General features: G+C 40.0%; 1 protein-coding gene across 3 annotated transcripts in view; it reads left to right on the forward strand.

Annotated features, from left to right (window-relative positions):
- Nucleotides 1-511: 511 nt before the first annotated feature.
- The window catches only part of BAIAP2L1 (BAR/IMD domain containing adaptor protein 2 like 1), a 42,032-nt gene continuing 28,706 nt past the window's right edge, over nt 512-13,837 (forward strand). The window contains exons 1-4 of one of the 3 annotated variants that reach the window (XM_054843180.1): nt 557-727; nt 2,761-2,865; nt 10,049-10,124; nt 13,750-13,836. In XM_054843180.1, coding sequence (XP_054699155.1) covers nt 2,830-2,865; nt 10,049-10,124; nt 13,750-13,836 — 199 coding nt within the window. In that variant the 5' untranslated portion in view covers nt 557-727; nt 2,761-2,829. Of the gene's footprint in view, nt 739-2,760; nt 2,866-10,048; nt 10,125-13,749; nt 13,837 lie in introns of all 3 variants that reach the window. The other 2 variants (XM_054843179.1, XM_054843181.1) reach the window with 2 other exon arrangements.

Genomic DNA, 13,837 nt, shown 5'->3' on the forward strand with positions numbered 1-13,837 from the left:
CACTAGATCAGGATTCAGGACAAATACATTTTTGTCCTTGCCTGAGAGGCCCTGAGGAAACCCCCACGCCTCTCCCTCATGTGGAGCTGCTGTGGAAGGAAGGAAGGGGACCACCCCAGCCTCACCAGCACCGCTAGGGCTATGCTAACTAATTCTGACAAGACTAATTAATTAATTATTACAGAACCCTCACTTAATTGCTGGGAGGAAGTTTACCTCCGACTTCGCTGGGCACCCACAGCAAAGCTGCCTCCTGAAAGGGCCTCCACACGGCACGGGGGCACTCCGCGGGGTCACGACCACCGGAGCCCCGAGACTGCAGAGGAACGGCTCGGCAGGCGCTCCCGGAGAGGGAGGCGGGGAGGAGAAGGCGTCGCCACCGCCACGGACGAAGCAGGCGGCTACAACTCAGGTAGAGGCGGCGCGGGCCGCCCGCCCTCCCGCTGAGGCGAGGTGAGGCGATCCCAGCCCCGCCGCCGAGCCAGTCCTGCCGCGTCTGGCAGCCGCGACCCCGCAGGCTCCGCCCCGGCGGCGCTGCCCGGCTGGTTCGACAAGTTTTTGACAGTTTCTTAGGGGCGGAGGGAGCAGCTCAGTCTGCTGTGGCGGCGCTGGGCTGGAGCGGAGGCGCTCTCCGGAGGACGAAGCTCTTCCCACCGGCCGCCTCCTCGCCGGCACCATGTCTCGGGACCCCGAGGAGGTGAACAAGCTGACGGAGAGCACTTACAAAGTGAGTACTATGTAAGTGTACGGGGAGGGGGCTGCCCGCCAACGCCTCGCCTGAGGAGACGGCGGCCACCTTTGCCCCCGCTGGCCGGCACCGGAGGCGGCTGAGGCGGGGGCCGTTGGCCGCCTCCCCACAGGCGAGGGCCGCGGTAGGGCTCAGGGCAGCCTTGGCTCTTCACGCAGAAAGGGAGCAAACTTTTTTTCTTCTTTTTTTTTTTTTTCTTCCCTCTCCCTCCCTTGTGAGTGATCTCGCCCACCCTAGTGTGTCAGACTGCTTGTGCTCGCTTGTAAATTACGCGAAGGGACTCGGGGCGGAGGCAATAGAGGCTCGGCTCCGCTCGCCGTGGCACGGCTGAGGCGGTTTGTGCCCCGGCCGCCTCCTCCCCGCCGCCGCAGCGTTCTGCCGGGCTCCGCCGCAGCCCCCCGGGCGGGCCCGACCGCACGGGTTGGGCCGCTTTACAGCCAGGAGCGGCAGCTCCGGGACAAGGCAGGCTTTAGAGCTGGTTGCTCCCTCTCTAGCAGGCTCAGCTCTCCAGAGAACCGTAATTCCCTCAGTGTGTTTTGATGATAAGGTGGTTTGGAGATTTTGGTGCTTGTGGTCCTCCGCTTAAACCGTTTCTTCATACGGCCCAGAGCCTAAAAATTGCTTAACGCTGAATTAAGTTGCTTGCCTGCGTCCCGAGCTGATAATCAGATTTATGGTGGTACACTCGAGCACTGCCACAAAGTACGGACTGGTGAGGGTAGTCCGGTTTCTGTTGGTAGACTTTTAAACTTTCCAAAATGCCTCGTTATTTGGAGAATTAAAAATATTTTGCATATGGGCATTAGGCACTTGTTTTGAACTTTTTCTTTCTATAAACTCAGCCCTTCCAAAACACACCAATTCTAATCGGGCAAAATTCCCTTAAGAATCATAGTTTTGGTTGAGTAGCGATGGCAGTGTTGGATCTGTAACCTTCATTCTGGATGGTGTGTTGTACTAGGGAAAGCACTGAAACTTGTAAGTGCATTTAATCATGCAAATGAACTTACAGCTGCAATGCATTTACAGCTTTGAGCCCAAAGGAAAGCTTTTGGGGGGATTGTTCTATTGTACTATTTACCAAATCTTACTGGTTTATTATCAAATGTTTTCATATTTCTGAAGATGATGTTATCATTTAAAGGTCTGTAAAAACATTTACTGAAGTATTTTGCTGTTAGTTCTCAAACACACTTAAGTTAACTCTACTCCTTTAAGCAGTCCAGTTATATCGGTGTCATGTTGTATTGACCGTTTACTTTCTTTGGATTTAGATATCAAATTCATGCAAAACTAGTGAAAAAATGAGATGACTTTGCTATAAATTTTGTCCTCTGGAATCGGTACAGGTCATCTTAAGCAATCTGGTGCTTTTTGATATGTTCTGTTCATGGCAAGGCCATAAGCAAACATAAATTCCTTTTTCTCAGAAGAGCAGCCTGTAAATACAGGCTCGCAGAAGAGAAACCTGGGAAGCTGACTGTTCAGGGCTGTGCTGACAAAGGAATGTCCTACCATGCCTGTTGACTTCCAGAATGTAGCTAAAACAGTTTTACAGAGGAGAGAGAAAAGAAAGTATCTTGCGGGTTTTAATGGATATAATATAAAATAGGCTTTAAAGGAATGGCAGACCTCTAAATAAACAGAACCTTCCCTGTTATTCAGTACTTATTTCCTGGGAAAGTTTACCCTTTTGTTTTGTTTTTTAAACTAATTCAAAGGGATACTTAAGACTGAAACAACCAGCAAAAGCACAGTAATACAAAGTTAATGTTGACAGTGTGATGAAATGTTTCCTGTGTGGGTACTTTGAGAGGTCTGGTATGTTGCATCACATAGCTAGTACTCACAGGCCTGGAAACCCTCCTGCCCTGCCCTCATTAAAAATGGAAACCTTATCCAGATAAGCTATAAAGGCTCCTTCAGAGAGAGGATGGATTCTGGGTCTACTTTAAAGTAGTTGTTTCTACATCAAAGTTAAAATCTTGAAATTTGTTCTTTACATCTTACAGGCTAGTGTGCTCTACCCTTGTATTTGGCATTTGCTCTGACTGTAATCACAGCTCCGTCATCTAAAACAAATGAACGCCTCTTTGTGCTGTGCTTTGGTCTGCATGGTGAGCATGCTTTCCTTTGTTTAACAATGCTCGTGTAACTTCTACTCTTGCTGTGTGCCATCCTAAGCAATAGAGTGCTTAAAACGCCACACTGGTATTGATAAAATCAGCAGCGGTGTTTGTGTTTCTCCTATCAATAAGAAGAAAGGCTTGGTCTGGGGAAACCAATTCAGTGCAGGGTAGTGATGGCATCTGCATGCTCCAGGACCAAACACAGGCTTTTGACTTCTCAAAAAAAAAAAAGAAACAACCAACCAACCAAAACAAAAAAATAAGTCAACAAAACAAACAACTTTTGGGTGACCTGGAAAAATAATAGAAAATGAAATTGAATGCCTTGTTAGTCTGTTTTCCTCTTTTTTTCTTACTGTGCTAATCCATTGGATTTATTAAATACATAGTAACCTGCACTATACAAAGCTTCAAAATATACTTACAGAAGTCATCAGGTGGCTAAGTAATGCCCTTGTATTTTTTATCTTATTCATCCTTCTCATTCGTAACAACATCAGAAAGTGAATACCTCAACTTTTTTTTTTTTAGCTAACCTGACTAAATAAACAACATAATCCACAAATACGTGCATGTGCACACACAAAAATCAAGGCTGACATTTACTCTTTATGTAATACCTGAAGAATCACTTTAATGCATGATAGGAATGGCACGTGCAAAACGAAGCCTAAGGGTGTGGGAGCTGATGACTAAAGAGGGCCACAGCCTCCCTTTTGCCAAGGAACTGCTGAGAGGTTCACTGGTATGACATTGCCCTGCCCTTGTCACTCACTGCAGATGTGGCATGCTGTGAGGGGACATTGTATGACCCCCCCCGCCCTCACACACACAGACTATGTCAACCGGTAACCCCAGGAAAGTTGTTACGTGTTAGTGTGTCACTGCAGCTCACAGTTTCATTTTTCCTGCTGTATATGGGGGGGGAAAGGGCTTGGCACCCAGCTACGATACACACAGTGCGGGGAAAGGGGACAAACCAGGAAAGTACGGCGTTGCAGACCTGTCGTTCTGCCCGTACGGTCTAAGGGCTGGGCAGGCAGCTTGCATATTCCTCTTGTGGTTTGAGGTTTCTGGAGCTCTTGATAATAGTGATAGTTCTAATTCATTGGTGTTGGTAATCTTGGATTTTAAAGATATATTTCTCTGTATTCAAGTAAATCTTACCCAAAAGTTTTGATTATCAACCAAAGTGTAATTTAAAAAACAAACAAAACAAAAGAACCCAAACTTTGTTTTTTCAATGGAGTGCTGTGCTCTCCTGAGGGTCATGTGTTCTTTACAGGGGTATGTAGAATTATTTTGGTAGGCTATATTGTTTTATCATAGAAATATATCTGATAAATTCAGTTTAAAGCCCTAAATTCCATGTTTCCATACTTCAAAAAGACTTGTGATTAAACTACCAGACTTACCAAAATTAAAATTCACCTATAGACCTAGCGCATGCTGCAGTAAGGCTGTTGTCTGAATCGCTGAAATATAAAGCTAATTTGGGGGAAGAGGAGCCTTTAGGAGTTTGTGTGTATAAAGTCCAGTTCTATCTTAGTGCAAATTATTTGTTTTGACCTTACTTAGAGTTATGCCTACTTAAGAGTCTATCCTGGGTCATGTGTTCGTAACATGAAAAAGTTTGTGTTTGAAAGACACTGATGGGTGATATATTGGTGTTTCATTTAAAGAAATGTTCCATCAAGCTAACTAATAATTAGTCATAAGAATTAGTCTTTTTGAATAAACACTGGCATCCTGTGTTTTTTCCATTCTGTTAAACCTGTTGTAAAACAACATTAAGCTTACTTACAACTGAGCTTAACATGAGACGTGTTGAGGGTTTAATCATGCCCTTCTGAAAACTACATTGTGGATTTCAAAAGCTAAAGGAGGAGATTAAATGTGATAATGTACAAAACGCTTCAGGTACAGTAGAGCACAGTAAGATTTACTTGTATACAGCTTTTTGAATCTTCTCAAGTGGGTTCTCAGACATAAAGACTTTTTCCAAAAACTTAATTTTACTGTTTTCCAAATTGAGGAATAACAATTTAAATTATTAGTAGCTATGCAAAGGTTAGCTATGAATAGCTATAGTGATGGCAATATGAGTAATGTTAGACATCAAGATCTACTTTTCTATGCTAGTTCTATAATTTCAGATTTCTACTCAAATACATTGTTATCTTCTTTTGCAAAAGTGCCTGCAGGATGTAAACTTGAAACTACAGGGAGTCTATGCATTGTTTAGTTGTATTCATACCTGCTGAGCTATTGTTCTGTGAGGTGTGTCTTTAAGTAAAAAGCAAAGCTGAGCATTTACAGGAAGGCACTTTTACAATGGCTGTCATTTGTTTTGAAGATTAACGTTGTTTATGTGACTATCAGGAACTGTGGAAGACACAGTACCTACATGCAAGTGGAAATACAAGGCTTGTTCCTCTTCAGTCAGCTCCTTGCTACCAGGCTGGTTAACTCACATTGGTTTCATGTGGTGAAAGGCACATAGCAACTTTCCTACTGCATTATAGGAGGATTTAATGACCAGAATAGGTTTCTCTTATGCTTTTTCTTGGAAGGTTGCTTTTGCCAACTCTTAAAATTCTCTGCATAAAAAGATGTTTCCAGTTGCCTATTTTGAAAGTGTTTCCCTTTATTTCCATTCATCCTAAATAATAGAAAGCTGTAGGATCTGATCATGTGCCTCCTCTTCTCTTCTAGTTAATTATTCTGTTCATGGGAGGTAGTGTGTCACTAGAATATAGGGCACTTGATTGACAATTAGGAGGCCTTGTTTGTGTTTCTCACTGTACAGGCAAATGATGTTTTGTGAACTACTTTGGCTCTCCCAGCTTTTTTCTTTCTTTGTCATGTCCGTTTGGATTAAGATGGAAGTTTCCATGACTTCGTACAGCATAGCAGACAACACAACTGTGATATTTTCTGAGACTTAATTTAAAATTAGTGGTTCTCTCGATCAGAAATTCTTCTTTGTTCCTCTGTCTCTGCTTTTTTGAAGTTTTCAGGTCAGGCTTTACTGTACGACTTGCAATTTTGCACTGGTGTTCAGTCCCACTCATTTTACTGACCTTTTCTTTAGACTGCAAATAAGGGAAGCTATAAAACTGTAAGACATCATCTCAAAATAAATAGCTATACACTGATTTTTTTTGAATGGCTTTTTTTCCCCCCCCTATAACTTCTGAAGCTGAACAAAGTATTACAATAATTTTAACTTCTCAGAAATGTCTTGGCAATATCAAATTTATAACTGATCCTGAAGAGGGGGGTTGCCTGTGAGAGTTTCTTTTATTTTTTTCTTTTTTGGAAAAAGTGCTCTAGATATTTCTTCCTGGATGGTACTTCAAAGATGGCATCAGTGGTTAACTGTAAAAAGAGCACTAGAAGCAAGGTCAAGTTTTTGTTTGCTTTGAGAATCTAGTCTTCAGTAGGAAAAAAAAAAATCCTTCCTTCTAATGTTGAAGAAAAGAAAATCATCCAAGAATTATTTCATTAGATCAACTTGGAGACCCAGCAGGGGCAGGAAGCTAAGTCTTTCTATCAAACACAAACCCTTTGTAGGAAAGTAGATGAGCCTTGCACAGTGAGGATCAGCTAACATACCCTGTGTTAAACCAAGCAAATTCCAAAGGGGAGTTTCCATTGCGAAGGTTTTTGCTGCTTCTCGGGCATTCACGTCTAGAGACTGGTGCAGATGCTTCTGCTAACAATCAACCACTGTGGCAGCGCAAAGACTGAAAAACTTCCAGAGACTGCTTGGTCTAATGGAGAAAAGATCCATTAGTTGTATGCCTGCCAGCTACTGAAGGCACTGAGCTATAAATTGTTTCTTCATCTTTCCCAGCAGTTTTATATATACGTTGAACAGATGTGATGTACTGGAGCTCTTCCTCAGAGTTTTCTGTGTTTCAGTGGACCTGTTGTGTTTCCACAGCGTGATCTATAGCTGCTATACATATGTACCCAATACGTATCAAGTCGGCTGGTGAAAATAAAGAGCTATGGGGTCTGGCTTCAGAGAGGGGAGCTGTTGAGGGCATTTTTGTTGTGTTTTGTTCACTTCCTCCTAAGTGAGAACAACAAATGACACAGGTGCAATCAGTTGTCTGTTTGAACTATGAATTAGAAGATGTTAAGAAAACTGGAATCATAACCCCTGAATCCTTTAGACAGTCACTCCAAAAATCAGTATTTCAAGACTAATAATTATCGTGTTACCGTTAGAATTTTTGGGTAGGTGGCAGTAAGGGTTCTACTCTAGAAGTTCTTGCTGCAAGGCATAGGGTAAGCAGGGGCAGAATCTGTCTTTCAAGAAAATTATTTTCAGTATATAATGGTAATTCAGGGTGGCATTGGGATTCTCACCTGCCATGCATACATAAGGTTTCTACATCATGTACACCTTTCTTCTCTCTCGTATGCTTGGAATACAGGACTCTATCCTAACATAATCCCCTTGTTCACCCTTTTTTTTTTTTCTTGTGATTCACTGACTCCATATATGCCAGCAGACATCATCTTTAGTACGCTGCTGGGAAGAAATGGCAAAAAGTTGTAATAGGAAGAGACAACTTACCCCTCGGAACAAAAGCCTCACAGTCGCACTGCCTCAGCTACGGGGAGGGTAACAGAGGCACTGCAGCACCCTTTACAGTAGTAAATTAAAGAGTTGGGGTGGGAGGAGGGATGTTCCCAGACACTAGAGCTTGAAAATCCATACTGTTGTTAGAATAGCCCTTGGCGTTGTTGGCCCGACCTGAAACACACTTTCCCAAATGATTTCTGGATGCGGTTTGTGAGTTAACACAAATCAAGGGCCTGGGGACCCTAGGTAGTTTGCTTGCAGTGTTTGGGTGGGTAAGAGTTTAATGGTATAGACCAGAAAATGATCACAGTTGTCTTTAATTTATACAAATAAAGGCAGCGGAGCTAGGTATTGGTGTTCTGCATCTGTTTTTGATGTCATATATGCTATACCAGTATCAGAACCAAATAGTTTTACATCTTTTTTTTCTTAAAATCTTTTACTCAATATCACTGTTAAAGTATTATTGGTGAAATATGGAGTTAATTCTCTTTCTCACTTTTTGAATTGACTGGAGTTCAGGTATAGCACTATCTTTGAAAAGTAATAATGAAGTTCTGTCTGAATGACCTTGTCTGAAAATCAGACAAATGGGATGGTGTTCCTGTTCTTTCTGGGTCCATGTATGTACTCAATATAAATATTTGCGTTCTGTTAGTTGTATAACAGACAAAAGCTTGATACTATTTCACTTGTATTTCTTGTAAACAGAAGGCATCTGCTTTGAATTCCTTGAACTTGAAAGTTCTGCAGTGTGAACAATATCTAGAAAGATGTGAGTTGTGTCATAAAAATGTTGTTATAACAATAGTAAGAATAACAGAATGATGTCTTCAGGTATCTCGTGATCTTCCTTTCATGACAATAAAATTTTACAGAGTAATGTCACAGCTATAGTTTTGTTAGGAAGATTCCGGGAAAAGAAGGTCCAGAATCTGCAAAAACTTTTAAGGTTCTCCTCTGGAAATACAGGGCTTGTATTAAATTTATTTTTAAAAGAAAATATTCATTACTAAAATGTTCCTGAGACTTAGCAGCCAATGTTATATGAAATTGTACTTTGTATGGAAGAGAGAAAAGAAACGATTAGAATATCATGGTTACTTGACTAATAAATGACCAGACACATCTGGCAAATTCTAGAATACTTGTTCAGAGGTAGTTATTTACATACATACAAAGGGGCTTTTGATAAACAAACATGCTGTATCTTTAATTCAGACAGCGAATCTACCTGAAGAAACCAAGAAGCCACCAAGTGAGTGAAGCTCAGAGGTCTCCCTTTCAAACTTATTTAGCATTGTTCAAAAGTTAACTGCAACATCCAGTATTTTGGAGTATCCCTATTTATGCTACGTATGTTCGAGACATCTTAAAGGGCATGATTCTGAGATTCTGAGGTGTGGATAACAACTGCATTTATATCAGCATGTCAGCTTTTTCTTTTTTTTTTTTTTTTTTCCCCATTGCTCATAAGATAAAAGTAACTCTGGAATATTGATTTGGGGTAGGGGGGAGAGTTACTGTCTTTGACCAGGAAGAGGGAACCTGAAGCTCTCCTATGAGTGGGGACAACGCTTAACTTTGTGGGTGATTTTTCCTTTTTGGAGGGGGCAAAAGCTGCTTCTCCTCTTTTCTTCACCCCCCAACTTTGGGACAATTCAAATTTGCATTCATACTTCATGGCTTATCTTCTACTTTTTACATAGACTTTAAACTCTTCTATTTAATGGTGTAGCTATTTTCTTGCACTATGAAACTGCCAGTTGTAATTTCTACCACTTCATCAGTTTATAGAATTTGCTAGGTATGAGAGAAGTCATGCTTGGAGCTGCTGGATTTCAGATTCTGGTTGTTTCGGCCAATAAGTGTATTTAACAGCCAAAGCAGCTGCAGTGGATTTTTTTTTTTCCTTCTATTTAATAAGGTCATCATTTTCTTTCTGAAAGAACTATGGCTTCACACAATAAAATGCAGCATTTTCAGACTTTAAAAAAGAAAACAAACAACTAATTTCCCTAAATGTTTTCTGTAACTTAGATGAATAAAGTGCTTGTCCCCTAATCAGATATCTGGTGAATTTCTTTTCTTTCTTCCCTTCTTCCAGCATTTTTTCTAGCACGTGGAGGGGGGGGAGGGGAGGAACTCAAATCTTGAACCATTGTCAGAAAGTTCATGTTATTGTCTGACTCTATAAACCAATTAATGGATAAAGGTTTTTCTCTCATTTGTATTTCACCATCACCTACCGTAAAAGAAGGATCTGTGCAAACTTTGTTGACATAGTTGACATCCTTTTATATTATAAACAGCCAGATTCCTTTTACCCCTATTGAAATAGTTTACCTCTCTTTTTTTTCCTGTTTGATCCTAAATGCTCAGTTTCTTTTCCCTTCCTTCCTTTGCTCTCCTCTTCCTCCCAAGTCTTCTATTTTTCATCCATCCACAGACTTTTCAGATGTATGCTGTACATATGAAACATAAAAGTAGACCTACGTGACACTGGGAAATACTTTCATCCACTGTTGAATTGCCTTCATTATAACACAAACTTTGTTTTCTGTTCACTAGAATGTTATGGAACAGTTCAATCCAGGACTGAGGAATTTAATAAATCTGGGGAAGAATTATGAAAAAGCTGTTAATGGTAAGTCTTCTAGGTGCTAACTTTAGAAGGAATGTTTAATTTTCATTTAAATATACTTATTGTATATGGGGGTTGTGTATAAGATTAATTTCCAACTTGAACTTTGCATGTGTTGAATTAGGGGGGAAAAAAAGGCACAAACACCCAAACATATGTACCTTCTTTCCTCCTCCTCCCTCCTCCCCTTTTTTTTTTTAAACTGTCCTGCAGAAGTTGCATCCCAAACACTTAGGCACAGAGCTACCGCAAAATAAACCAAACATAAAGTGTAAATAACCTGCATTGGAATAATAATATAAATGGAAAAAAAAAAGTTATGTGTGTTAGGTGTTCTCTTTTTTCCCCTGGAAATATCTTCCAAAGGTATTTCACATTCTTAGATATGTTCCTGCTTACCTATGCACATCACTACCTAATTAACCCTGTGAACAGAACAACTTTAATGAGTAAGAGTTGCAGGAGTGGATTAATCTTTTTTTCTTATCCATGCTATGCCTGATGGTATCTTTTTAATGGAGTTAAAATCAGAGTGAATAAATTTGAATCTAAGGACCCAGTGTCTCAAACTTTTTATAATGCGGTGGTTTACTTCCGTTACTGACTTCACAGAAACCATCTAAGATTGGCTTTCCAAGACTGAGCTGTGTTCCCAAAGCTTATATTGTAGAACCTGTTAGAGCTTGCTCCATTTCACCCATGCAGACCTGTCGAGCTGCTTGATACCATATTAAAGCAATGTAAAATCTCTCTCGTTTTGCCTCGTTCAAGTCTGTGGCATATTTTCCCCCTACGTGTAATCTAGTACTCTGAGAAATGTGATACTGCAGTAGTGCATAGCCAAATAGACATTGAAATCTTTCTTCATGCAAATTGTAGACCAGGCTTCAGAAAAAGATAAAACCAAAGCCTGCTGGAGATGAAAATAGGGAAATGTTGGCTGACTTGCAGTAATGCCTAACCTGATGGATTAACATTGTGGTTACCTAATACCTAACCTTAGGGATTATAGGTAGTACCAGAAGTAATAACAAATGTTTTCCTGTTTGGCTGAAAGATTTTTATACCAGTTTCTGAGGGTTCTGCTTTTCACATACTTTATCGTTGATATGTTACATTGTACCTCTTCTCTTTTAATTAAATTAGTCATCAGTAATTCCCAATGTAACTCTGCACAGCAACAGTGGAGAGGCTGATAGGTATTGCGTTCTAGCAAGTTTGCCTTTTAAGACTGGCTGATAAAGCGTATCTTGCATGAATGCTTAATTTCAAATGAATAAATGTTTACAGTGTTGTAACAACTGTTGAGAAACTATGTTGAAGTAGTTGTTAATCTTTTCTCCATAAGTTCTGCGTGGTATAAATAGATCTGTAAGGAGGAGTAAATACTTTGTTGCTAAACAAATATTTTGCAGCTTTCCAAACAAGTCAGAGTAGGCTGACAGAGAACACAAAACTTACAAGAACTTCTGATAGGTTTATAATATATTTTTATAATGTATTTTTATAAATTTTGAGGATAAAAGGTCAAAACTTCTTTTCTGCAGAAGTTGTTTACTAGCCATAGTACCAGTGAAGAGACTATACAAGTGGAGCTCTTGATTTAGCTTGATTAGCATGGGAGAAATCACACATTTTCTTACTTTTTTTAGTGCTTTAGGATAAAAGATTGACTTGGGGCTGTCTTGAGAAAACACTAGATAGGAAGAGTTGGAATAGCATAAAATCTTTGTGTATGGGTGGCTTACTGCTCCAACAGTATAATTCTGTTCAGAAAGTTGGAATATAGAGCACCTATGAGACGCAGCATAGACAGAAATTACTCTTGTGTAATGCCACGCAGCCTCAGAAAGAATCTTTGTTTCATTTGGAAGAGTTTCGGACTTTTCATTGAACATACTGTTGGATAACCAAAGATGTCACCTTTGCTGATAAAAACTATAAAATGCAGACCTAAAATACTATAATTGGCAATTGCCAATGATATTCCTCTCAGAAAAAAAGTATTCTAAAGTCAACAGTGAGAGTGCTTGGCTTCCAGTTTAGGTTAAAAATGTAATACTACCAAAAAAGTCAAAGCTACTTACTTCAATAAGTACTTTTTCACTGCCTTTTACAATAAAATCTCACCAGTTTGTCCCTGTTATTTCTGTTCTTTGTGGTGTGCAGATCAGTTCTAGATACTGTGAAGATGCAAGGCAGCCATTGCATGGTGTAGATCTACTACATATGTAATTTGTTTCTCGCTGCTGGCCTCTTTGCAGTTTGAATCTTGATGTTTCCGTGTTCGTTCTAGCAAAACTGGCTTTGCTGTTTAAATCAGCTATAACCAGGAAATGATTAACTGAGAGAAACTGAACCTCAGTGATATATATTAAGAGCTTATTGTTTCCTGTAAAACTAGAATTGAACTATAAACAAAAAGGGGGGAACTGTCTTGGGCGGGGGGAAAACAGATGAGCATCCAAGTGTTAACTCCAGGGTCTGTCTCTTTGGTCAGCAATGTTAAACCTTCAGGTTTCTTCTTAAACTGTATATGTACCTGTTGCCTGAGGTTTTTATTGCTTAAAGTACTTGGAATACAGATTTCTCTGCCATGCTGAGTTCAGTGACAAAGGTAAAAGTAGGCACTTTCCTGAAGTGTTAAAATAACTCTGTGCAGAAATTGTATGTATCAATGCTAATTTTCCATGTCTGTCCAAGAAACCAGAGATCTTCCAACATTTAAGCTCACTAAGTTGCTGAACAATGTAATTTATAATAATCATCTCAGGAACATTGATATGTTGAAAATTGAGAAAATAATGCCAAATGGGTTATCTCCATAACCTGAACATCAAAAATTAAGTCTCTGAAAGATGAAGTTTTAGTATTTAAGGCCTAAAATGTCCTTCAAGTGGAAAAGTTGGTGTTTATATATGGGATCCTCAGATTTCAATGTATTGTTTTGACACGAAATCATATTTGTCATTACAGTATATGATGACTGTACAGTGTATCTATAACAGTAATTTTTAGGAGTGGCTGTATCAGATGTATCGAACCTTTTACATTTCACTTTTAAATATATCACACTTGGCGCACTATATTTCATCATAGCTGAATTGTTTTACTCTTTCAGCTAACTTAAACAGTACGTGCTGTTTTGCTTTTGAAGGTCTCCATGTCTCCTTGTTGCAACTGTAGGTCCATGGTCTCATGGCCAGTAGCCATTTCAGATCAGTGGTCTGGCTGGCTGGTACAGGGCAGAGACCTTGGCTTAGTAAGTTTGGGATTGCATTTTGCTTTTTTCCAACAGTTTTATCTGTACCAAGGAATTTTGTTATGTCTCCTGACCAACGGCTTATGGCTAAACCTACCCACTGGATGCTGATTGCTCCTGGATATGCATGGAAGTTGGTATTAAATAACAGGCTGAAACTTCATCAATATATTTGGTGTTCTCATTGTCATAGCAGGTAGCATGGGGACTTAAGGAACCTTCTGTGATAGCAGGATTTCCTTATTGCCATATACCCCTCTATCACTTTGTGCCCTGGATTACAGAATTTCATAGGAGCTTAGATTAATGAAAATGGAAAATACTTTGATTTTTTTAACACTTTTTTTTTCCCCTCCTCCCAAAAAGCTATGGTAGTGGCTGGAAGAGCGTATTATGATAGCCTTGCAAAGATTGGGGATATATCAGCTGATTCACCAGTTTCTAAAGAACTAGG

The sequence above is a fragment of the Grus americana genome, chromosome 15 (assembly GCF_028858705.1).
Source record: "Grus americana isolate bGruAme1 chromosome 15, bGruAme1.mat, whole genome shotgun sequence".
Taxonomy (NCBI): Eukaryota; Metazoa; Chordata; class Aves; order Gruiformes; family Gruidae; genus Grus; species Grus americana.